The 25,009-nt window shown below is 50.0% G+C and overlaps 1 protein-coding gene across 1 annotated transcript in view; it reads left to right on the forward strand.

The window, feature by feature from the left end:
* The first annotated feature begins 6,511 nt into the window (after positions 1-6,511).
* Positions 6,512-25,009, forward strand: part of LOC123025310 (guanine nucleotide-binding protein G(o) subunit alpha) — a 162,445-nt gene continuing 143,947 nt past the window's right edge. Inside the window, exons 1-2 of the mRNA XM_044433898.1 lie at positions 6,512-7,074; positions 7,893-7,935. Coding sequence (XP_044289833.1) covers positions 6,957-7,074; positions 7,893-7,935 — 161 coding nt within the window. The 5' untranslated portion in view covers positions 6,512-6,956. The remainder of the gene's footprint in view (positions 7,075-7,892; positions 7,936-25,009) is intronic.

Here is a 25,009-nt window from a genome sequence, read left to right on the forward strand (position 1 = left end):
ATCGAATAGGAGAAGCAAGCACATGTTTGCACCAACCAAGTCTTGACTGTGCGGTGCATTGCTATACGCCCAAAACTAGCAGAAAGAAAGAAGCCAGTATTCTGCACTTTGCTTTCCATAGCTCATTTTGTCCTTCTGACGGTACTGGCTGCATTGTTACACTGAGTATTCGGGATCATTAGTCTTCAGTTATGAGCCATAGGTGCATCATAAAAAAGATGGGTAGGAATTGCATTTTGGCTCAGTTTTGAATTTACCCAGATCTGGGACAAGATGAACTTGTGACAAATAAATGAAAAAAAACGAGTGAAACCAACATGGTCTGATTTGTCCATCATTGGAGCAGCACATGTTTGCAACCATTTGGACAGAGAAGAAATTGCTTTTTTAAAAGAAGTGTTGCAGGAGAAGAAAGTTTTAGGGAAATTCTTGAGGATGGGGTATGGGGTTCTTATTTATTTATTAAAACATTTATATGCCGCCCCTTGCCGAAGCCTCGGGGCGGCTTACAACATCAAATAAAATACACAATACATTAAAACAATAACAATTAAAATATATACAGTAGAATAAAATAAGCCACCCTGGCCAAATAAAATTCAATAATATTAACATTTAAAATGCTGCTTAAATAAAAAGGTCTTCACCTGGCGCCGAAAAACAAATAACGACGGCACCAGGCGGACCTCTCTGGGGAGCGCATTCCATAACTTAGGCGCCACCGCTGAGAAAGCCCTCCTCCGAGTAGCCACCCTCCTAATTTCCTTCACTGAGGGCTCCTGGAGGAGGGCCTCTCCCGCTGATCTCAAGGGGCGGCTGGGCATATATGGACGTAAGCACTCCTTCAGGTAACCAGGACCCAAGCTGTTTAGGGCTTTATAGGTCATCACCAACACCTTGAATTGGGCCCGGACTTCAATGGGAAGCCAATGAAGCTGCCGGAGAACTGGAGTCATGTGAGCATAACGTCCAGTTCCCGTCAGCAGCCTGGCAGCTCTATTTTGAACCAATTGAAGTATCCGGACCTTCTTCAAGGGAAGCCCCACGTAGAGCGCGTTACAGAAGTCAAGACGGGAAGTCACCAGTGCATGAGTCACTGTTGCGAGGCTGTTGTACTCCAGGTAGGGGCGCAACTGATGAATCAGCCGAAGCTGGAGGAAAGCGCTCCTCGCCGCTGCTGTTACCTGAGCTTCGAGTGAAAGCTCCGGGTCGAGGAGCATTCCCAAGCTGCGGACCTTGTCCCTGGGAGGGAGTGCAACCCCATTCAGGACTAGGTTCAATTCACCTTCTCCGAAGCCTGAACCGCCAACCAACAGGACCTCCGTCTTGTCTGGATTGAGCTTCAGTTTATTGGCCCTCATCCAGCCCATTACCTCAGACAGGCACCGGTTCAGTACAGTCAGCTGGATTGGTGGAATCTTACCTCTCTTATGGGGTACAGCAGATGCTCCCACTGGTTTCCTGACAAGGGTGCAAGCCCTAGCCACTCCAGAGAAGGAACATGGGACCTGGGGAGCCCTGAGGGAGGAGAGTGTCCCAGTGGAGCAAATCTCTTGGCAGCGTCAGTGGAGTGGGCCAGAACCTGCCTCCCTCCTCTCCCTCTGCTGCAGGCTGATGGAATGGCAGACAACCTTGCTCTAGACCACCAAAACCCGCTTCGCTTCCCACGCACCAGTTCACTCACATCACTTTCTCTTCTGATCCACAGTGTCTAAGAGACTGACATCTTTTGGATGTGCTCAATTCTGGCTTTCCCTTCCGAGTGAACTGATGTGGTCTCCTGACTGGTATATACTCACAAGGAGACTGCACACGGCTTGCCTGCCAGTTGTTGCTGATCCCAGAGAGCATACTGACCTTATGAACATACGCGGAGACTTCATAATTATTACTTTTTATATTCTCTGGGAGCTGTGGCTCAAGATGTATCAACAGAAGGTTCCGCTCCCACTCACCAAATCATAGCTTCTGGGATTCTGCTGGGTTGGGCATAGTCATTAAGGGTGCAATCTATGCAAGTCTAGACTGAAAAAGGCCTACAATTCCCAGCATGCTTCAGACCTTTGGGGCTTTTTCCCGTCTAAACTTGCATGGGTTGCATTTTGACTTAATATAAAACAAATCTGCAGCATAGCTATACCGTAAATGCACAGAGAATCTTAGCACGATGGAAATAGAAACAGCTGCCAAGTTAAATATTTCTCTTGAACAATCATCACCATCTTCTGTGGGATAGTGAATTACTTAAATGGGTAGTGCGCCTTTCACCACCTGAGTTATTTGTTCCATTTCCACACCCTGACCAGTGATAATAACTCACTCAATTACTCTCTCCCCCACTTAAATTTCCTGCTTCTTATCACCATCACACCACAGTGGGGGGGAAATACGACAAAAACCCTGGGACAAGGTGGTTAATGCCGCGGAAGCCTTTTCTCATTGCAGCACTGTTTTTTTTTCAATTTTTCAGTGGCCAAAATTATTTCTCTTCGTAGGCACATTAGCAGCCCTGTTGTTTTTTGAAAAGAAAATGGAAGCATCGAATATAAATAGAGGATGCTGTTTCCCTTGAGACTAGGCATTCCCGAAGGGGAAAATAAACCTCCTGTGGGAGGTAAGGATTTGGGATGTTTTGTGGCAGGCAAAATTGCCCAGAAAAGGCGTGACAAAGGGCTGTAGGATTCAGGCCGATCCTTTAGGTTCAGAGGCTGAGGTGCTAATTAACTGGCAATTAACTCAGAGAGAATATTCAACGCAGACACTGATGCGCTGGTGCAGACCCTTCCCCTGCTCCATGGAGCAACCAAGCGCCAGTACGAAGGATGGAAAACTCTCGCATTGGACTTCACCCCTCGTGACTCAGGACCAGGAGACCCAGAGGCCCATGCGTGCCCTCACAGGTCTCCAGCAGGGGGCCACCGAGTGGTAACCCCACCATCAGGAGAAAGGCAGGGCCTTGGTGGTGGCTCCCCAGTTGTGAAATAATCCCTCCGAAGCCATTGCACTAACATGGCCTTTCTGGAGCCGGGGAAAGTTCTTTTTATTCTTCTGTTGGTGTCTGCGGCTTGTTTTGTAAGTCTGGGCTGTTTTATTCTATTTTACAGACAGTCCTGAGAAGAGAAATGAAGAAACGGCATTAACATTTCCCAATAAAATAAAATAAAATAAAATAAAATAAAATAAAATAACATAGGTTCAGGGTCTTCCTGTTGACAGTGGTGCAATCCAGTCATTTCAGACCCTGGGTTTAATTTTCTAATGAAGGCCAGAGGAGAGGCAGCCTTCGGGTTTTCTCCAGTTGTGAAGCATGCAGCTGGCCTCCCTCCCTGCCACCTCTGCCAATGGCTTCTGCACTCTTTATATACCAGAATGCTAAGATAAGATCCCTTGGGGGCCCAGGATGGAGGACTCCTGGCCATGCCTCTGCCTGCCGCTACTTTCCATTGCCGTAGAAAGAACTGCACCAGCTACCCAAGAATAAAAATGTGCCGGGAAGGATGCATGCCAGGAAAGGAGGGAGAGGAGGCAGGGCCCACCTACCTATCCCAATTTTTATCAGTGCCCCAGCACCCTTTTCTCCCCTGCACCCTTTCTCCAGAAAGCCGAAAACAACTGCCTGTATAAAATGGTTCAAGGAACCCCAAGAGGCTTGCGTGGCTTTCCTTCTCTCCATTTGATCTTCACAACAGCCCTGTGAGGTAGGTTGGGCTTAGCATCTGTGGCTTGCCCAAAGTCACGCAGTGAGTCTCACGGGCAAGTGAACCTTGGGTCTGGAACTCCTGAGTCCCGGTCCAACATTTTAATCACTATGCCATGTCGTAAACCGGTCTGAATGCCACTTTCGGTAGCAAGGCCGGGTACAAATCAGATCAGTCAAGTGATACAATTGTAGTATTGGCCATGGCATATCAGTTGCCCTAGGCTCCTTGTCAGGAAGAGTGAAGTAAAAACCAAGTAATTAAATAATGATAGTGCATTCATAGCACATCTCCATCACGGTGTAGTGGCAAAATCATTGGACCAGGCCTTGGGAGATCCAGGTTCTAGTCCTGTTTAGCCACGGAGCTCACTGGGTGTCTCTGGCCAGCCTACCTCACAGGGCTGTTCTGAGGATACCCTGGAAGGAGGAAAACCACACAAACCACATGGGTTTCTTTACAAGAGGAAAAACATCAGGAGACAGAGGCAAGATGATGAACAGAACAGCTGGAGTAAAATAGCTGTGTTTCTTTGCCTCTTCCAGGGTGACCATACGACTATCTGACATCAGAAGAATGCGCTGGGCCAGCATTCTGGTCCCCCAGTAGCCGCCCAGTTGCCCACAGGAACCCACAAAAGGACAGGAGTGCCACAGCACCCTCCTGCCCATGTTCCCCAGCAACTGGTATACGTAGCCATCAGGACTGGTAGTCATGGAGAACCATCTCCTCCATAAACCTGTCCAGCCCCCATCACCTGGAGTCCTGTGTCCAGTCTCGGGCACCAAGATTAAAGAAAGTTGCAGGTAAATTAGAAAAGGTCCAGCGGAGGGCGACAAAAATGATCCAGGCTGCCCTGTGAGGAGAGGCTGAGAAAACTGGGCATGTTCAGCCTTGAGAAGGGAAGACTGAGGGGGGACATGAGATCACCCTATAATTCCCTCAAGGGCTGCCACTAAGAGGAAGGTCAGGATCTCTTCTGGCTGATGCCAGAGTGCAGGGCACGGAAGAATCAAGTCAAGCTGCAACTACCCAGATTCAGGCTGGACATCGGGAAAAGCTTCCTCACTGTCAGAGCAACACGACAGTGGGACCAGCTGCCTGGAGGGGTGGGGGGCTCTCCCACCCTGGAGGCATTCAAGAAGAAACTGGGCAGCCCTCTGAGTGGGAGGGTGTGGCTTGGTGTCCTACTGCAGCAGGGGTTGCACCTGACGGCCTTCCTGGCCCCTTTCTGACTCCACCATTCTGTGATTCTATAATAAAGGCATCCAAAATGGTGGCCATCTCTGCATCTTGTGGAAATGTACTCCATATTCGCACCTCATGCCTTGTGAAAACGCTCCATCGCACATTTGTCCTGAACTTCCCACAGTGAGTCTCATCGGATGACCCGGGTTCCAATTCTAAAAACGAGGAAGACAACTGTCATAATTTTGCACACCTCTGCAAAGTCTCCTCTTACTCACCCAAGAATCCCAGACAGTGTGATGTCTCCTCACAAGGTTGTTCCTACAGCCCTGTGATCATTTTAGGGTTTAGTCAGGAAAAAAAAAAAAAAACCCTACAACTGCCAGGGTTCTGCAGGACTCTTTTCTGTTAATCTCTTCTGTCCTTTTCCCAATTTATTCAAGGTTCTACTCACTTCAGGCTTTTCCCAGCTGAGATTTGGTCATGCAATAGGTGGGGGGGAGGCAGACATTTGCCCCCAGGTCCAGCCTTTGCTGCACCAGTATCCGATGCTTCCCCTCCCCTATTCACATCCCCCCCCCCACATTGGCAAGTGACGGGGAGATGCGGTTAGGTCTGGACCCGGGGGCCAGAAACCCAGAAACTGCGTTCCAGGGAGTTCCCCAAAGGAACACCCAGAGAGGGGCAGGCAATGGAGGAGAAAAGCCACCCTTTTATTCCTGCCGCTGCGATGTTGCGCCGATTGAAGCAACCTCAACAAGCAACATGCTCCAAAAGATGCGCGTGCTGGAAAGGACATGCTACATGTCGAAAACCCCACGCGTGCTTAAACTGCGGATGCGCAAAAACGGTCCCCGCACACGCACGGTTCCTATCCTAACGTATTCGGAATGGAGCAGCAGCTGGAAGGCCGGGAGCGGGAGGCGCTGGAGGGGCGCGCCGTGCACCTCCGCCCTGGCGCCGTCCGAGCTGCCCTCCCCGCTCGCGCAGCCCGGGCCGCGCGTGGAAGCGGCAACCCTCCGGGCGGCCCCCGGGGCTCGTCCCCCCGGGCGCGCGGGCGCATGCGCGGGCGGCGCGGCCGACGTCATCGGCCCAGCTGGCCTCGCCTCTCGCCCGGTGGAAGTCCGCGAGCGCAGCGCGGGGGCGCACTCGCCGCGCCTGCCCGCCCGCCCGCTTGCCTGCCTGCCTGCCTGCCTGCCTCCCTCCCTCCTCCTCCGCGGCCGGCTGGCGCTGCGCACTGGCCCTCCCCGCCTCCCGCCCGCCCCCCGCTCTCCCCGCCCGCCCCGGTTCTGCATTTCTCTCCATTAGGATCGGCCGAACGATGCGCTCGCCCGCCGCCGCCGCCGCCGCCGCCCATTAGAGACCCCCGCGCTAGGGGAGGAAAGCGCACTCGCCCGCACCGCACCGCACACGCACGCACGCACTCACACGCACACGCGCACACGCGGAGCGCTGGGGCAGGGGCAGGAAGACATTCCGACGGCAGCCCGGTTCGGGGGAGAGAGGCGGGAGCGAGAGGCGGGCGGGAGGAAGGAAGAGGCTCCGCGCGTCGCCAGCGCGCCTGCAGCAGCGGCTGCTCCTGCCGCCAGAAGAGACCTGCCCGCAGCCCCGGCGAGAGGGGAGAAGAGAGGGAGGGCGGCCAGCTCCCGCTCCGAAGCTCCGGGCTTCTGCCGCGACGCTCCCTGCCCATCTTTCGGCACCCCCGCCCCCCGCGCCGGCACCAGCAGCCCCGCTCAGCCTGGGATTTCATTTGGACGCATTGATTTGCTGGGCTGAAGTGCGACGCAGAGCCGGGAAGGAGGAGGAGGGAGACAAGCGGCGAAAGCGCGCGCGCTTGGGGGGGCAGAGACACCCCCAGAGCCAAATCCAACCCCCCCTGCCGGCGGCTTCGGCTTGGTTTTTCACCTAGGCGAGGATCCGCATCCGCCCCCCCGCCTCGCTTGCTCGCCTTTCCTCTTGGCGGCTCTGTGCATCCCCCCTCCCGTTACCCCCCTTGGAGCGCCTGAGCAAGGGTGGGGGGACCCCAAGCAGCGTCCACCAGCCCAGGACAACACATTTCGGGGGGCCACCATGGGATGTACCCTGAGCGCGGAGGAGCGGGCCGCCTTGGAGAGGAGCAAAGCGATCGAGAAGAACCTTAAAGAAGACGGCATCAGCGCGGCCAAAGATGTGAAATTACTCCTGCTAGGTAAGCCGGCTGCATCCTTTTCTTGTCCCCTGCCCGCATCACCGGCGCGCGCGCCCAGGTACGATTGCAACGCGCACTCGCCCCTCTCTCTCCGATCCCGCTGCTCTCGGGTGTGATCCTACCCCCGCCCCCGCCCGCTCGGTTTCTATATTTGCAGCTCTGCTTTCCACGCTCGTGTGCCACGATCATGCCCCCCCCGCCCCATTTCTCCTCGGTTCTCCGATTTAAGCTATTTCCACCCTCCTTCTCTGCGTTGCCAACTCAGGGGTACAAATTAGCCCCTCCCAAATGAAATTAAATGAAACTCCAGCCTTCCACCAGCGAGGCGTGTGTGCCACCACTCCTCCATTTTCAGCCCCACCTTTTGCTGTACTGCACAATTACGCTCTATCCCTCCCCTTGGCTACCTGCTCGCCTCCCTCCCTTCCTCTTGGGCAGCGGTCTAGCAATCCTCATTTCCTCTTTGGCATCAAAAAATGCGTTTCCCCAAATATAAACCTTTTTCACCACTGCCCCTTTCCAGCTGCCTGTCCTCCCCCCCCCCCAAACAGGTATGGTCCTAACGCCCCTCCCAGTTTTCTTCATGGAAAAAAACAAGCACCATCTCTATCTCCCCCCACCAAAAAAAACCCCCTTCTTTGCACAAACATGATCGCCTCTAACCTCACCCCTCCATGTGGATTCAACCATTAAGCACAGCTGTTCCTTTCTATGTAATCTCTTTTTATCTCCTTATATTCTCGCACTCTTCAGATCTTGCCTTTATTGGGGTTTTATTTTATTATATTCCTTTTTTTTTCTTTTTTGTGTCCCAACAGGGGCCGGGGAATCCGGGAAAAGCACCATTGTGAAGCAAATGAAGTAAGTCCCTTTTGAGGATTTTTCGCACCATCTCAGCAATCTTGTGCAGTCGGTGGTGTGGCATTTTCCATATTTCCCCAGTGATTTGTCCAGGCTGCTGCTTCCCATTTTTGGTCTGCTTGTTTTCGAACCGGAGGGGGCAGAATCCAAGCGCCTTCCTCCTGGTTACCCTGGCAGTTTCTTGTTTGGAGTGGTGGGGGGAGCATTCAGGGAGGGGAAGCTGAGCAGATCCTCTGTTGTATGAATGAGCGTCCGCCATGTTTGAAGTGGGAAGATCTTCCCAGAGCATCTTCCTTCTGTGCTGTCTTGGAAGGACCCAGTTGGTGTGGTCCGGTATTCTGGGCAGTGACTGGGAAGGCTGGGCAGGCAGATGGGCAAGCGAAAAGGGCAGGGAGGGGCTGAATACCCAGCCCCTACTCCTCTCTTTGTGTGTGTGAAGCAAATACGCTCCAGGTGTTTGCTGTTCACAGCTTTGGTGCTGAAGTACAATTTCTCGGCTCCTCTTCCTTCCTCCCCCTCCCACTTCCTAAGAAAAGAGGGTGGAGGAGAGAGAGGTGGGGGTCTTGAAGGCGAGACTCTTCCCAGGGATGCAGTCAGAGATGGCCATTAAACATCCCAGTGTCAATGACGCCTGCTGCCAGGATTTCATCTTCTAGCCTGTACCTGTGTTCCATCTGGCTCCCTTCGCCTCTGTCCCCCACCCATTTATTTCCAACATTGGATGGCCTGACATAGACTTATTATGGTTTCCCCTCTGGTATGGATGCACGTCTTGCTCAGATTTAAAGCAAAGCTCCATCATCCTTTTCTACCCCACCCTCCTTCTCTTGATTTGAGCCCTTCTCACTCTCTCTTTAATTAATTATGGCCGAATTTGGCTGCGACAGCAAATTAAGCTGGGATATTGGAGGAGATAAATCAGCAGCAAACAAACAGAGGGGGGCACTGCTCCCCCCCCCCCCGCTGATTCCACTTCTCGTTTACACGCAATGCCCGGGCAGAGCCAATTCCTGATGGGCACAGCTTGCCATGTTTATCTGATTCTGAACCATCTCCCTCTCTCTGCTGCACCAGACACCTCTGATAACAACCTGTGTTGTTGATTTACAGTCCCAAGAGGTGTGTGAGTTTGTGCATGTGTGAATTGATGTATCAGGCAGCTGATAAAGCACAGGTGTTCCGTGACTATTTTGCACGCTCTTGGAACCCACACGCACACACTCAAACACGGAGACTCTTCTGGCGAACCGACATGCAGCCGCCTCTGGTTTCCACTGGGTTGGAGAGCACCCTGGAGGAAAGGGCTGTGGCAAGGAGCACATTAGCCGTGCGCTGTAGCGAGTGCGTTGTGAGGTGTTTGTGGTGTTGAAATTTCAGAGCAAGAAGGCGAGGAGTGGTGAGGGGGCCTCGGCTCTGAATTTTGCATCGTATTTGGCTGGGGGAAGTCGCCATCATGGTAGAGCAAGTGCCTCGATGCGAGCCGAGCATCCAAATTGTGTTCTTGTTTGCAAAAGGCCAGCCGGGTTTGCTGTTGCTAATTGCTGAAGAGCCCTCCCCACCCCTGTGGTGCTGGCATGTTGCTAAGGAGGAGATGCGTGCCAGATGCAGGGCGAGGGGGACGTTCGTCGCACACTGGCACACTTGAGCACTGCTCCCCCCCCCCTCTCTCTCTCTCTCGCACTTCTGCACACTTCGGGCTGCCGTCCTGCTGTTTGCTCAGGCATATTCCATCTTTGCTGCAGGGTGCTAGGCAAAGATTTCAGGCAGCGCAAGCAGTGGACAGCGCCGACAGAGCCCATTGGCTCCCAGGAGGTCTTCGTCGGGTCTGGGCTGTTGTCAGGCGGGTGTGGGGCTCGGCTTGTCCTCGGAAGCACTGGGTTGCCAGCAACCTGCTTCGGCAAGAGTGGGAAAGGTTCGGCCATGGATAAGAGAATATATACGTAAAAGCTGAACTGTATTTGACTAGAGAGTTTGGGCTGGAAGCAGCACAAATTCCTGCCCAGGGCAAGAAGGCTCATTCTGGAAGTCTTTTTCTACATCCTTACTGAGAGGATAATGGTGCTTTTAAACACAGTATTGGTGGTGCAATTATATCTAACAGCACAGCTCATTTTTACATGTCTCTGCTGTCATTTGAAAGAGTTCTCCAGGGTAACATTTCCGAAGTGGGAAGTTGGCACTTGCTTGGGACTCAGACCCACTGAATTCACAGCATGTTTTAAGTTGGATTGCACTGTATGACTTGGCATCACTTGCTAAACAATAGTGAAACCGCTGGGGGTTTTCAGAGAGCCCTGGGTATCTTCATAACAACCCTGTAAGGCAGACTGCTTGTGTTTCCATTTATTGATGGGCTCTGGGAGATGTCAGTGGGAGAATTCAGGTCTGACCAGAGATTGATTGATTGATTGATTGATTGAGATCCAGGTCTGAGCCCAGTTTTCTGCCTCACGTGTGATTAATGTTGGGATGGAGCACTCGCAATGTGAAGTGCTGTTGGAAAGCTGTAAAACAGGGAAGTCCCCAGCGGCTGTGCTAACGAGGACATGGGACTGCAGGTCCCTGTTCTGCAACCTGGAGCCCTCCAGATGTTCTGGCAGGCATCTCTTGTGGTTGTTGTTGGTTCAGCACATCTGGAGGGCACCCAGCTTAGAAGACCCACTGGAGCGCTCTAGGGGGGTATCCCAGGCATTGTGAAATCACACGGCCCTTTAGCAAATCCATTCATTAATTGACCCAGCCAGGGCTCTGCTTTTCAGGCAGAGGGGTGTTTCGCGCGCTCGTGGAGTCTGAGACCTGTTTTTAAAGAAGCCCAGTGCTGATCGTGAGGCCTTCTGCACTCAGAGCCGTGGGTCCCACTTCTGAGCCTCCTGATCACTCTCTCTCAGCCCCAGTTGGTTGCACTGTTGCGGCATGGCCCCAGCCTTGGTTCCTTCCCATGTCTTCTGCCCCCCATGCATTACCAGCCCCAGCTGGCCCATCCCATGATTGTTTCATGCAACCTGAGCGACTGCCAGTGCCAATTGGCTTGTCCAGCCTGGCTCAGCCGGGCTGCGATTTAATCCTGCTTAGAGCAGAGCCATTGAGATGAGCGAGCCCTTCTCCTTTAATTTCTTTTTTATTATGCAATGCACAAATGAAGCCAAACCACACCATTAGAGAAGAAAAAGAACAATATAAACTAAAACATTACACTTTTTAATAAGATTTAGAAAGATCCATAACACTGGTTATATATACATTGTTGATTTATTAGATTTATATCCCACCTTTTTCCTTTTTAAAGAACTCAAAGCCTCTTGCATCCTCCTCCTCCTCCTCCTTTCCATCTTATCCCCACAACAACAACCCTATAAGGTAGGCTGGGCTGAGAGTCTGTGACAGGCCCAAAGTCACCCAGTTGGCTCCATGGCTGAGCAGGGACTTGAACCCAGATCTCCTGAGTCCCACACTCTTAACCACTGCACCACCCTGGCTAAGAATGATTATATAACAAAACATAGTTTCATTATTAAAATAATGCATGGAATTAAACAAAGATACCCCAAATAAATATCCATGTGTAGATTATGCCTAGAGGCATAGTCAAAAAACCATTCAAAAATCAAAGTTTCATTGAATTAAGCTAGATGGAACTCTTGGGATATTGCCTCTGGTCCCCTTCAGATGTTCAGGACCTCAGTTCCCATCATCCCTAGCTAGTGCAGCCAGTGATCAGTTGCTGCACAAATAATGGGGGGGGGTGCTAGGTGGGGGAATCCGGGGCTGAATTTGCACGTCCAAAGTCACGCGCACTAAAGATACACACACTCTCTTGCTCTCTCTTTCTCCCTCTAAAACATGGTAAGGGAAGATTAAACTCTGTTTATTGTGGATCTAAGTGATATGGCACAAGGTGCGAAAAAGAACCTGCTTGCCATATTTTAACATTTGTTTACAAAGAACATCTTTTGCAATACTCTATTGATGAAGACATCAAAACGGTTAAAAATCAATACCACCGTTAAACAAGCTGGGCGGTGAAATCCATCAGGAAAGGCCTGGGAAAGGGGTGGATGGGTCTTCAGGTGGAGGCCTCTTCAAGGCAGCCCATCGGACAGGTGCCTCCCTTCTTGGGTACTGCCAGAGGTATCCGTCGGTCGCACAGCACCCAGCGAGACCTCCTTGGACTGCAGAAGAACGTCCACCGCTCCGCTTGGTCCCACGCCATGTAGGCCTTGACCACGGCCCAGTGTTGGAACACTGCTTACACCTGGGGCTTCTTGCTGTTTAATATACTCAGAAGTGGGTCATGGCATCCTTTGCAGAACCTTACCTTCTTTCCCTGACTTCCTAAAAATTTAAAATGTTCTGGATCCTGCACAGCCTTTCTCTCCCTTCCCCACACCCCTTTCTCCAGACAAACCCTGATATATTCGGCTTGAGGGCCACAAAGTCTGCAGGAAACGCCAACTGGCAGTCCAGGCTTGTGCTGGTCTGCCCTCCCAGGGAGACCTACCCCTTAGGATCCCGGGGCCTTCACTCTTTATTTTACTAAGCCAATCTGAAATGCAAAATCTTGTAGAACTTCCCCTGCTGGGGGGCACTGTCCTACCGGGAAGCTTCTTCCCAATTTTTAAGATGAATCGGTCTGTGATTCCCTCGGAGTAAGTCCCTTTGAACTCAGGGGACCTCCTTTGGAGTAAACATGCCCAAGACTTCCCTGTAACTATGGCGGGCAATCATTTCAGTAGATAATCGAATCTCAGAAATCTATGTAGAGGAAAGGGGTTCTGCTGCAGATGCATTTTGCACAACATATAACATGTCTGCTCATCTTAGTTTTGCAGCAAAACTGCTCCAGTTTTGGGGAACCCAAGTGAGAATATTATTTAAAGAAAATGCAAGAAAGCAGAGAGCTAATGTTGATTTCTAGCTCACCTTGAACACATTTGTTCTTGTAATAATAATAATATCCTAAATATGGTGTACATCCAAATAAATCCAGCAAGGGAGATGGGTGCAGGAGCGGCTGGTGCAGCTTTGCATGTGAAGCATCTGTTCACACGCACTCTGGGCCCATCTTTGGGCACCGATTATTATTATTATTATTACATTTTTATACTGCCCATAGCCAAAGCTCTCTAGGCAGTTGACAGCAATGATCACAGAATCATACCCTCGAGTCACCCATCCCGCTTCTTCCCAGGCCTGACCCTGCTTAGCTTCCAAGATTAGGCAGGGTCAGGCACTTCAGGCTACAGGTCTGGGGCTGAGCATTTTGCGGCTCGGAGCCATAACCTGCTGTGGCAGGGGAGGGCTTGTGGCATTGAAGAAAAGGTCTGGCACTCACCTGTAACAGCTGTGCAGCGCCTGCGTCTAGGATGCCGGAAGACACTTGTGTTTGCCTCCATCCGGGAAGGTTGGTGCGCTGGTGTTGTAAAGCACTTCCCAAGTAAAGAGGAGTGAGAGCCTCTGGTAATCCTGTTGTCGATCCCAGTGAGATGATCCCATATAGATCTGTAAGTAGCGATGTGCAGATTGTATCTATACTTACTGCTGTTATGTAAGGAAAATTCCGATTAGCAGAAACTGGGCTGCAGAACTGGAAAAGATTAACACATTTGACAGAGTTTCCTGGGATTTTTGTAAGTCATACGCGACCTGATGTTTTTGACTGCAATTCCCACCAGCCCCTGCCAGCACAGAAATGGTTGGGGAGTGAAAATCATTGTCTGAAACATCTGGAGGGCACCGGGTTGCATATCCCTGGCATAAGGATTGCCTTCAGTGTAGTTATGTATTCTCTTGATGTTTTGAATCCCAGCTGTCGGGATGGGGAACAGGTGCTTAAGATTTTGTGGGGTTTGCACTCCGTCTTCCCCCAAAGAGCGGGTGGGGAGGTTGTCAACTCTGCCTGCATTGTATCACTTCTGACCGTAATTAAAATAGGGCACGCAGTGCATTTCTGTACTTCCAGTTTGTCTGGAGTCATCAGGTTGGGAAAGGTCTCTCTCATCTCTACACTGCAGTGGCTTTCAGATCACCAAAGTCATTTATCTCTCCTTGGTTTCAGCGTTGTTAATTTGCTTCACGTGCCCGATAAAGATGGCTGCAGAGCCTCCACTCAGCCTGGGTTCCTAGCCTTGCCTTCTGCCGTTTCCCCAAAAGGCACGCCCCTTACCAGTTGCACCTCCTTTTCCCAGATGCCCATCCTCCACTGGTCTGAGCCTTATCATGTTCTTCCCCCTGCTTCTGAAATGTCAAAATGCCTCTCCCATGGCTTTGTTACTGGAAGCAAGAGCTAATATCTGAAGCTGGATTTTCCTTTTGCTGTTGTTGTTGCTATTTGGATGTGTCCTTTTATTTTCGTTGCACCCTCCCCCAACCCCCCCGGACTGAAAGGGGTTCAAGATCCCTGCATAAAATAGACCGTTTCCAGCAACAACGCCAACTCTTAAGTTGACACAGCTTTGCAGCTTGCTCTGTTTGGGTCAGAAAGAGCATTCCTCCCAGGCCATTCACAGGAACCGAAAATAGATCCAAGGTGTTATCTGCAAGATTGCAGACAGAAGCACGCCAAGCACTTCCGCACAGAAGTTTTCTGCATCAGGGTTTTGTCGGTGGGAGAATCCTGCTCTGCTTGGGCAGACCTGGTGCTATTAATACTAGCAGGGTGAAATGCTGCTAAAGCTGGAACATGGATTTTGAAGAATTTATGAGCTTTGTACAGAGGACCAGACAAAGTTGTGTCTGGCAGTCTGCTATGAAAGTCATGCATAACATAGAAACATAGAAACTGAGCGAGTCAGAAGGGGCCTCCCGGGCCATCTAGTCTGACCCCCGGCTCCAGCTGGCTCCGCTCATGACGTGCCCACCATGTGCATGTCCAGCCTATCCTTGGACACCCGCACCACAAGGGTGTGGTGTTGGCACATGGTGGTGAAGGGTTTGGGCAGTAGGAAGTGTTGCTGTCGAATCGATTTTTGTTCAGTTGGTGGGGGGAGGGGCAACTGGCTAAGGAGGAGAAAGCCATGGGTGCCAAAGTGCAATATTTGGAGAGAAGGACCCCCCGGCCCCCTCCCCGAAGTGCGGCTGTCAATCAGAGAGATGATGCTGAAGTGCCCGCTCTGCATGCAGCTGCTTCCCAGTCTCCTTTTAAGGGTCTTTCTTCTTTCTTTTCTTTCTCATGACCTTACATGACCGTGGGCAGCCAGCGCCGAAAGCCCCTTGCAGGCAGAATGAGGAAGCAGCCTGCAAACGTGGCCTGTGAACCATTTATTTTCCAGCGAGAGAGAGAGAGAGCGGGGGGGGGGGCGCCTGGAGGCGTCTTGCATTTGGCCAAATGAGGTTCTTCATTCCATTCTCTCATCTTCCCTTTAATTTACTTGAAACATACCTCAAAGGAGCAGGAAGGATGAGAAGGGCCTTCTACTCTCCTGCCGGGGTTTAGGCTTCTGTGTTTCCAAAAGGGCAGAGGGAAACCGTGAAGCTCAAGTTTGATTAATTGGGCAATCAGGCTAAGGGACCTGCTTGTGTGGGGAGAAAAAATAGCTGATGGTGTCTTTTGTGGAGAAAAAGAATGGTGTGCATTGAAAAGTGTGTTAGTGGCTGGTCTTTAGAGATAATTTGCTGATAAATCTTCAGGGATCACAGAAAGGAGAATGGCTTGATTTGGATTCTGACACAAACTTACCTAAATTCATACAGTGGCACCTTGGCACACGAACTTAATCCATTCCAGGATTTGGTCGTGAGCCAAGTTAAATTTCCCCATAAGGTTCAATGTAAATAAGGTTAATCCATTCTGTAACCATTTTTTTAAATCAGAAAAATGTGAAGCAAAGTGACAAAGAACAACAAAGATTGTGGCCATCTCCCCCCCCAACCTCCAGCACAAGCGCAGCCATGTCCCCCCGCCCCCCAGCACGACTGCGATCACGCCCGTCATCTCTGCACATGCCTGTCATCCCAGCGTGCTGGGAGGGGGGAGAGATGGGCGCAAACGCGAGCGCCCTGGCGGCGGGAGACGGGCGTGATTGTGCTTGCGGGGAGACGGCCAAGATTGCGGTTTGCTCCTGCAGGAAAGATGGGCGCAATCTTGGCCATCTCCCCCCACCCTCTGCACGATCACGGCCATCTCCCCACTCGGGGGGTGGGGAAATGGCCATGATCGCAGTCAACACCCAATGCGGAGTTCATGATCTGAGTCAAAATTTTTATGAAATTTTTGTCCACAACCCGATTTGGTTGTGAACTGAGGCGTTCGTGAGCCGAGGGACCACTGTACTTTCAAACTGGTACACAATTCAGAGCTCAGTTTTGTATGTCTCCGAATTTTGAACAGAATTTTCCAGTGGAAAGAAAGAGAGTGTGTATAAGAATGTATATATTAGGGGAAATGGGACATAAAATGCATACGTTCATGAACATAGTGTTCCAAAATCTGTTGTGCTGGGGAAATTCTTTGCAAAAAGACACGTATGTGTTGCGTACAAAATTTGTGTGTAACAAGAAGCATGTACCCAAGACATAAATGTTTATACAAACTTTTTAAAAATATAATTTCAAACTTTGGGATGAATGGGATTTCAAACTGGAAAACTGATCAAATGTCAGAATATTTCAGATAAAATAGGCTGTTATTTTGTTTCTTCTTTGGCCTGATGCTTTTTGCCTACCTATACAGCCCTTCCAAGACCGAATTTGCCCCTTAAGCTGGCAGCAGTTCAGCATTTTTGTTCTAAAGAGAAATGTGCTTCGAGACACACTTTTCCCTGTGTGGAAATGCTCATAAATCAAGTGTTGTTAATAATATTATTCTTAGGTTTCTTTGATCTCTTTCTCCAGAAATACTCACAATGGCATTTTATTTTATTTTATTTAAGTTGGTTTTAAACCAGGAGAGAAATGCTATGAAGGCTTTACTGTTATTCCTATTTCATACTGTATTGTAGTTCAGAATCGTTGTATCCTTCCTAGCTTTGGCTATTGGCCAGTATAGAAATACAATCAATAATAATTTTATTTATTTATTTATTTATTTATTTATTTATTATTTATTTATTTATTTAAAGTTTTTATATGCCGTCCCCATTGCTACATAGCCTCAGGACAGCTCACATCACCAAATAAATAAAACAAATACAATTACAATTAAAACTTGGAAACACACTGGCTGCACAATTAAAACTATAAATGCCATATTTTTCACTCTATAAGACGCACCTGACCATAAGACGCATCTAGTTTTTAGAGGAGGGATCCATGGAAAGCTTCCTGATAATCACAGGCACATTCCCCATCACTTTCCCATGGGCTTCATTAAAAGACGGGTTTCCATTTGAAAACACACACTGACCTGTGATTAACAGCTCTCACCTGCGCCGGAGGAGGGGGGTGTAGCAGGGTGCGCCGAGCACATGCCGGCCAGGTGTGGTGCAGCCAGGCCGGCAGTGTGCTGGCAGTGGTCTTCCGGGCGGCGTGGCGGTGGCAGGTCTTCCCGGGCGGTGGGGGTGAGCAGTCCGTCTTTCCATGGGGCCGGTGGGTTAAAGCCCGCGGCTCCTCCTCCGCAAGCCTCACCCTGAGCGGCACAGCTCTCACCTGCGCCGGTGGGGGGGGGTGAAGCAGCGCATGCCGAGCGCGTGCTGGCCAGGTGGTGCCACGTGGTGCAGGCGGCCGGCAGCGTCCCGGGCGTCAGGCACACACACATTCGCTCTATAAGATGCACAGACATTTCCCCTTACTTTTGAGGGGGGAAAGGTGCGTCTTGTAGAATGAAAAATACAGTATTAAAGATTATTAAAATACTGTTTGAATAAAAAGGTCTGAATAAAATAATAAATAGCAATCATCCGCCATCCCCAGTTGCACAGTGAATGCAAAGAGGTTCTGATCCAAGGGAGAGAGAACAGAGTGAAAAGAGGGCCTCTGTTGCAACGGATGCTGGGATACTGGCCAGGGGACCAGAGCTGCCAGTCTGGTTCATTCCCAGTCCACTGTGCCGTGGATTCACAGACGGATGGCACAGCTTGGTTATCTCTGGACTTCAGTGTTTGCTCATCTGTAAATCCTGGCAAATCCTTACAAAGGTAGAACAGCAGTCTGTTTGCAGCTCCTCGTATCAGAGAGGTTGCATGTGGCATGGCTCGCCCTGCTAACACACGAACTTTTCATAGCCTGGAAAGCTCATGGGAATTGGCACAATCATGGCTACACTTTTATCTGCCATGCTGTGCCAAAGACCTGACTTCTGGCCCACCCTCTCATGCCCAGGAGTGCCCTGTTAATGCCCAGCTTGATGTGTTAGTGCCATTAGTGACCAAACGGATGAATTTTAATGTTTTAATCAACATGGTGGGGGCTTCTCCTGTTGGAATGGATATTTTATTGCTGTTGGTGTTTTATTATTGGATGGGTTCTGTTGTTTTATGTTTTACGGATGGTTTTAATTGTGTAAACCGTCCAGAGAGCCATGTGTCTATTGGCATGATCTACAAAAGCATAAAATCAGTAAATTAAGTAAATAAATTCTGGGTGCAAGCACAGCCAATCTCAGCGAGGAGACTGGCAATTGCTATGCCGAGGGTGTTTCTGATCCACTGCAGCTTTGATTCTGACCTTTATAGGAGCCATCCATGGTGATGAACCTATTTTGGAGTGGAGTTCAGCACCATGGATAGTTACAGTGCATAAAGAGCTCCCCTGATATTGGTGTCTCTGCCCTCCCCAGTAGCAGTTACCGTAACAACAATGAAATATTATCAATATTGTTGTTGTTGGCAGTACTAGCAGTGGGCCCATTCAGTTCGCCTGTTCCTTGCAATGTTTGCAATCTTGTTTTTATGCAGTGATCGGAGGTGGCCGGCTGCTGAAAGCAGTTTTCTGAATGGTGTTTTTGTTGTTTTTTGGGAGCTTTCCAGGGAAGGAAGCCACATGCTGAAACAGGCCCCCCGTGTTACTGTAGCAAGAACGCCAGTCTCCCTTGCAGGGATGTTACACCAGGCCCCAAAGTGGCAGAACATGGCACAGAATTGCATACGTTTGCTTAAGTGGAGGGAGCCGCATCAGTTCCAGCGGAGGCACTTGGGGTAGGATTTGGCTTCTGTCTTGGGCAGACGGGAAGGGACGGTCCTCTAGAGGAAGGGGCCTGCTTCCAGGATGCCCTTCTGCCCATTTTGCTGGGGGATCCCCACCCCCCTACATGCACCATGGCTTACCCATTCAGCAGGGCCTGGCCTGGTGGCTCTCCGTACAGAGTTCTCCAGGGGCTGGAAGGGCTTTGGTACAAACCCGGAGGTGGGGAAGGCCATCTATGCCAATGCAGTTGCTCCACTAGAAGTCTGGCTGCAACCTGAAGAAAGCCAGTACGTGTCACTGTACAACAATCTGGAGGACTGTGACCTGATGACCTCTGTGGGCTTCTTCAGGCTGCCACCACATAAGCCCCTTGATAGCAACTTCAGGGCCCTTGCTCTGCTCTTGTGGTTGGTTTGCTTCCCTTAATCCAGATGTGGACCAGACAGCTGCAGACAGAGGACTGCTCTGTGCAAATCAGGACGCACCACCACCTACTCCCAATCCATGATGCCAGTGCTGTAGCTTCAGGCACGGCTTGGCCCCATTTTGAAACAGCCCCGCTTGGTTTCCCCGGCCCTCCTGAAGGTGGCCTTCAGGGTATGCTAGATGCTTCCTTTGCAGACCACCACACTGGTGTGCTCCACTGCTCCTGGCAACCACGCTTGTGCATCCCTCGCGGTGTATCTTCAACCCTCAAATTCCACCCTTACCTCTGCAGTTCAGACTCCTTCGGCCAGGTTTATCCATCCGGGCAACCTCTAGCTGTGTCAGGACATGCTGAGTTACCACCCAAACACAGAAGAGCAGAGTTGGAAGGGGCCATGAAGGCCATCGAGTCCAACCCCCTGATGGTGCAGGACACCAAGTTCCACCATCCCACTCAGATGGCTGCCCAGTTTCTTCTTGAATGTCTCCAGAGTGGGAGAGCCCACCGCCTCTCCAGGCAGCTGATTCCACTGCTGCATTGCTGTGACAGTGAGGAAGCTTTTCCTGATGTCCAGCCTGAATCTGGGTAGTTGCAGAGTGTCCTGCACTCTGGCCTCAGCCAGAAGAGATCCTGACCTCCCGCTTTGTGACAGCCTTTGAGGGACTTCTAGAGGGACTTCATGTCCCCCCTCAGCCTTCTCTTCTCAAGGCTGAACATGCCCGGTTCTCTCAGTCTCCCCTCACAGGCCAGTGTCTCCAAACCCTGGGTCATTTTTGTTGCCCTCCACTGGAGCCTTTCTCATTTACCTGCATCTTTCTTAAATCTAGATAGCATCGGTCTGGGGAAAGCCACATCAGGTTGCTCCAGGCAAGCCACCTGTCAGCAGCATGCAAAGGGCTTGGTCTTTAATAGACGCGACGTGGAAAAGGTGTGTCTTTGGCTTGGTTAAATGCAATGGCAATCTCTCCTGGTCTTCATTGCAAGCAGGGCCTTTCTGCCTCCAGGGTGCCATGTCCACAGCAGTTTTTTTGCAGGGTAACCCCCACTCTTCTGCCCTTGTATCTGGCATGGAGACTCAGTTTTGCAGGGAGAGATTTGAGGCATGTTCTAAAGCAGACTTCCTCTGCCCAGCGGCTTCTGAATGTGTTGGACTCCAAACCCCTTCATCCCAGCTTCTGTCCAGGAAAGATGGGCACCTCCATTGCATCACGGGACCTTGACGATGCGGTTCTTTTTGGTTCTGCTCAGAAGTGCCATTTTCTCTCCTCCTTCCCCACCTTGACCTGCCCACCCATCTGATTCTGCTGTAATTGAGCTGCATTGAACCAAGATTTCACTCTTGCTTTTGAAACTTACTCCCAGCACTTCAAGCTGGCAAAGCATTTCCTGAGAGGAACAAGTCACAGAGGTGGAGAAGGGAACCGTGCGTGGAAGTGAGGGGGGAAACAGGCCTCCACACCCTCCCAAGCTTGGGCAAAGACAGCCGAGTCCCTCCTGAGTGCCGAGTTTCTTTTGCAGCCCAGCAAGATAGAACAGGAAAAGGCATTTCCTTAGTTACCCAGGTGGCATGTTAGCACTTCCATTGATATTTATCAAATATGACTGATTAGATGCAAGAACAAATGGATGCAGGGATGAGCTGGACAGTTTGGGCGTCCTTTCATTCTCCACTGGAGCTCTAGCTGTCTTGCCATTGTTTCTTGCGGTGGAAGTGGGTTTCAGAGCACTGGCGATGGAGGCCCCGTTGCCCCAATTTTCACTGGTTGTAAGAATCACCATGCTGAATCCTGGCTTGGTGCTCGGTGCTTAGCCATGGCCAACCAGAAGCTATCAGGATATTAATAAACAAGTTGTGATAGCTGTAGAATGTCCTGTGTTTCCATCCCTAATTATGGTCCTGAAATCTTTCCATTAGAAGGGTCATAGCCAGTAGTTAGCAATATAAATATCCTCCATGTAGTCATCTAATTCTCTTCTTTTTTCGTTAACGCTCGCTGCCATTGGGTAGCATCAAACTCCATAGGTTCTGTTGATAATTTTGCCTTGAGAAGTCCTTGATCTTGATTATATTTAATCTTCTGCATATAAATATCTGCAAAATGACTGAATGTTTGCATTGCCGAGTGGCTATTACTCCCTACACTCCACACAGTGATATACAAGTTGTGATTTTACAAACTTCAGGCATACGTCTTCCCTGCTTATCTATCCCTCCTTCTCCACTCGTAACCATAAATGAGAAAATTAGATTGTGTCTTTAAAAAAAATGAAACAAAGCCCTCCTTTTCCTGTCTCAGCCACCTTCTTCTATTATATCTGGATTAAAACTGATTGGAATTGGTAGCATAGATGTGTACTTCCACAGGGCAGGGAGATGGAACGCAAAGCAGCAAACAGCTGTGAAAACTGGGTTTTGTGCAGGTTATTGTTTTTACAGGCAAAAGATCTAGGCATAGATGTGTGTTTATTTATTTTTAGATTTATATCCTATTTTTTCTTATAACAGATTCAAAGCAGGTTACATAATTCTCTTCTTCCTGCTCTCCATCTTATCCTCACAACAACAACCCTGTGAGGTAGGCTGGGCTGAGAGTCTGCGACTGTCCCAAAGCCACCCAGTTGTCCCATGGCCGAGTGGGGACTCAACCCCGGATCGCCTGAGTCCCAGTTCGTGCTTTTCACCGCTGCGCCACACCGGCTCTCCAAACGGGCACATGAATGAGCATGTTACTGACTAAAGCATGTTTGTTTTGTGCGTCTTTCAACAATGTGTGTATTGTCAAACACATTTTTTTTCTTTTGCAAGATGCATCACAAGCCCAGAAATATTTCAGATTGCAAGTTGCATCCTTTCCGTACTCAGTTCCAGGAGGCAGGGATTGGGTAAATCTATTTTTAAAAATGGGTGGAGCAAATTTCTCACCTGCAAGCTAGGACATCATCTCTTCACCTGTCCTTGGTCTTTACACATAAGCACAAAATGCCGAAATAGGGTGACCTTCGCATGGAACCATCATAGCATTGTTACCTGCTAATACCTGAACATCAGATTCTCAGTCAAGGTCTGATTTAAAAAATATATAATCCTATCACATAGTGCAAGTCCATTTCAAGCAACATAAAGCATTAATAATCCAGTGTATTTGACCTACTTGATTTGAGATGTTTATTATTTATTGATAAGACTTTAAACCTGCATTTCAGATCAGGTCACAAGACGCAAATAAAGAATGATTTCAAAAGGGGAAAAAAATCTCTTCTTTCCTTGATTCTAAAACTCTGATAAACTCTGGTAAACACTCTAGGCATGTCATGGGTGCAACTGGCTGGAGCTGGGGGTCAGACTAGATGACCTGGGAAGCCCCTCTGACTTGCTCTGTTTCTGTGCTTCCATAAGACTAGGTCGGTTCACCCACATGAGGTGGAGACCTTTCCCCATTCTCTTCCCAGCATGTTGCATGAGATCCTTTTTCCAGAAAAGTAGACTGTGAGAGCCAGTTGCATTCCTCTGCACAACGGAGAGCCTCTCCTACAACTTCTCAGTTGGGAAACAGCTCCCCAAAGTCCTGCAGCAATTGCAAACGCACAGCGAAGGGGGTCAGGCTTCCTATTTTGGTGGCAATCAGGAGTGATGGCTCAGGCAGGAAGAAAAAGGTGGGAAAGGCAAATTCGTAGCCTAGCCCAGTGAAGCTACTGTGTGTCCAAGTCCACCTCCTCCTGGTGAGGGAGTGCAGAGCATTTGGCAAACAGCTGGGTTTCTCCTCCTTTCTTTTTCTATGGTTATTTTGTTTCATTCTAATTATTTCTTCCTGGCCTCTGTACAAGTGACAAGTCTTTTGAGATTTGCTTATGTTCTAAAACAAATTAGATCTATGCTGAGAAATCACTTTCGGAAATTACAGAATAGAATTTCATTTACCAAAAAACAAAACAAAAAATGTTGGAGCTGTTAGAAGCTCAGAAGAGAATCTCTCTTGCAACGTGAACCATTCAGGGGAGAGGCGTTCACCAGGCTGCCATGCATTTCCCTTCCCCATTTTTGCACCATGGCTGATATTTTATACATTTTCTTACTTTTTAAGAAAAGTTCTGCCTTTTTCCTCAAAGTGCAAGTTCTCCTGAGAGTCCAGAGAAACCTCAGTTGGTGAGTGAAAACTGCTTTGGTTTATTTTGGGAGGGAACGCAGTCCTAAGTATCAGGTTGGATGATCTTTAGGTGGCCTCCTAGGCCACCCTAAGGATACAAGGGGTCACTGTCATGCCCCAGCTGGGGGGATCCAGTGTGTGGCTTGAGGATTTATGCACCCCATGGTTCAGGGACTACCTTGGACTGTCTGGAAAATCTCCTGACCCTCCAGAGTCATTTGGCATGGGGTTGAGGGTGGAAAAGTCAGCCACACCCCTACAAGTAGAAGTATCAGGGTCTTCCTTTCAGTCCAGGCAGGACTCATCAGTTCAGCTCTTGCCTGGTTCCTTTCACCGCCTATCTGAGGGACTGAATATTCACGTGTCACTCCAAGCCCCTGCTCCTCAACCAGACATGTGAAAAGAGCCTTTTCCCAGCAGTTTCCCTTGCCAATGATCCGTGCCAACTTGGTTCGGTCCCGATGCGTCAGACCAGCGTGCACAAAGCACCTCTTGGGAATGCTGAACTGGAGGGCTTTTTCCTTTCGGAACATGCGCAGGGTTGCATAGAGGTTATTCCGTGAAGGCTGAAACGGAAGTTGGGTTTCTCTGCGTAATCTGGAATGTCCCCAAGGGAGAGACAGTCCCCTCGGAAGGCTCGGAAGGGATCCCAGCTCTAGACTGCTCTTCATGGTTCGACCGCCAAATTGACCCCCCGAAGGCAGCCAGCATGAAGCTGTCACTTCCAGTGATCACTGCAGGAGACGGGTTGGCCCCACGAGCTGACCAGGGGGCTTCCGTTGCTGGCTCAGGAGTGCAACACACGGCTGCCCCGGCCGTTTTGGTGCTGAGCTGGAGAATCCAAGCTGGCCCTCCTGTGGGCGAAATGACAGGAAAGGCTGGGCTGGCTGGCCGGGCCTGGGAGCCCCTGTGCAGCCCCCTCTTGCCGCACCCACAAGGCACTTTCCGCTCAGTGCCCAGTGGGCTCCGTGCCCCTCCCAATTTTATTTTTGCTTCCTTTTCTTCAATTTTGGAGGGTGGGGAATGAGGAAGGGCACCTTTGCTGTGCTCCATGTGTCCCACATCCTTTTGTGAGAGAGCATTTTGCTTGCGTGTGCTTGCGCTTCCTTGAGTATCAGTGTTTGCGTCCTGTGAAATCAGTGTTTTGATGGGTCCCTGCTCAGTTGGGAAGCTCGTGTAGTGCCTTCGGGCCATGCTCTGACTCTCAGCCTATCCTACCTCAGAGGGTTGTTGTGAGGATAAATAGGGAGCAGAAAGGATTGGCTGTGTCATGCTGGGCTTCTTGGAGGAAAGGCAGTGTAGAAATGTAGCATGAGAATTCGTACATATATACATTTTGTGATTTAGCATTTGGGCCTCAACCCTGACCTTTGTCTTATCGTTATTATTTCCATTCCTAACCCACCCACAGCCAAAACGCTCTGGGTAGATCACAACAGGATAT

The sequence above is a fragment of the Varanus komodoensis genome, unplaced genomic scaffold (genome assembly GCF_004798865.1).
Source record: "Varanus komodoensis strain SLA01 unplaced genomic scaffold, ASM479886v1 scaffold27, whole genome shotgun sequence".
NCBI classification, from domain to species: domain Eukaryota; kingdom Metazoa; phylum Chordata; class Lepidosauria; order Squamata; family Varanidae; genus Varanus; species Varanus komodoensis.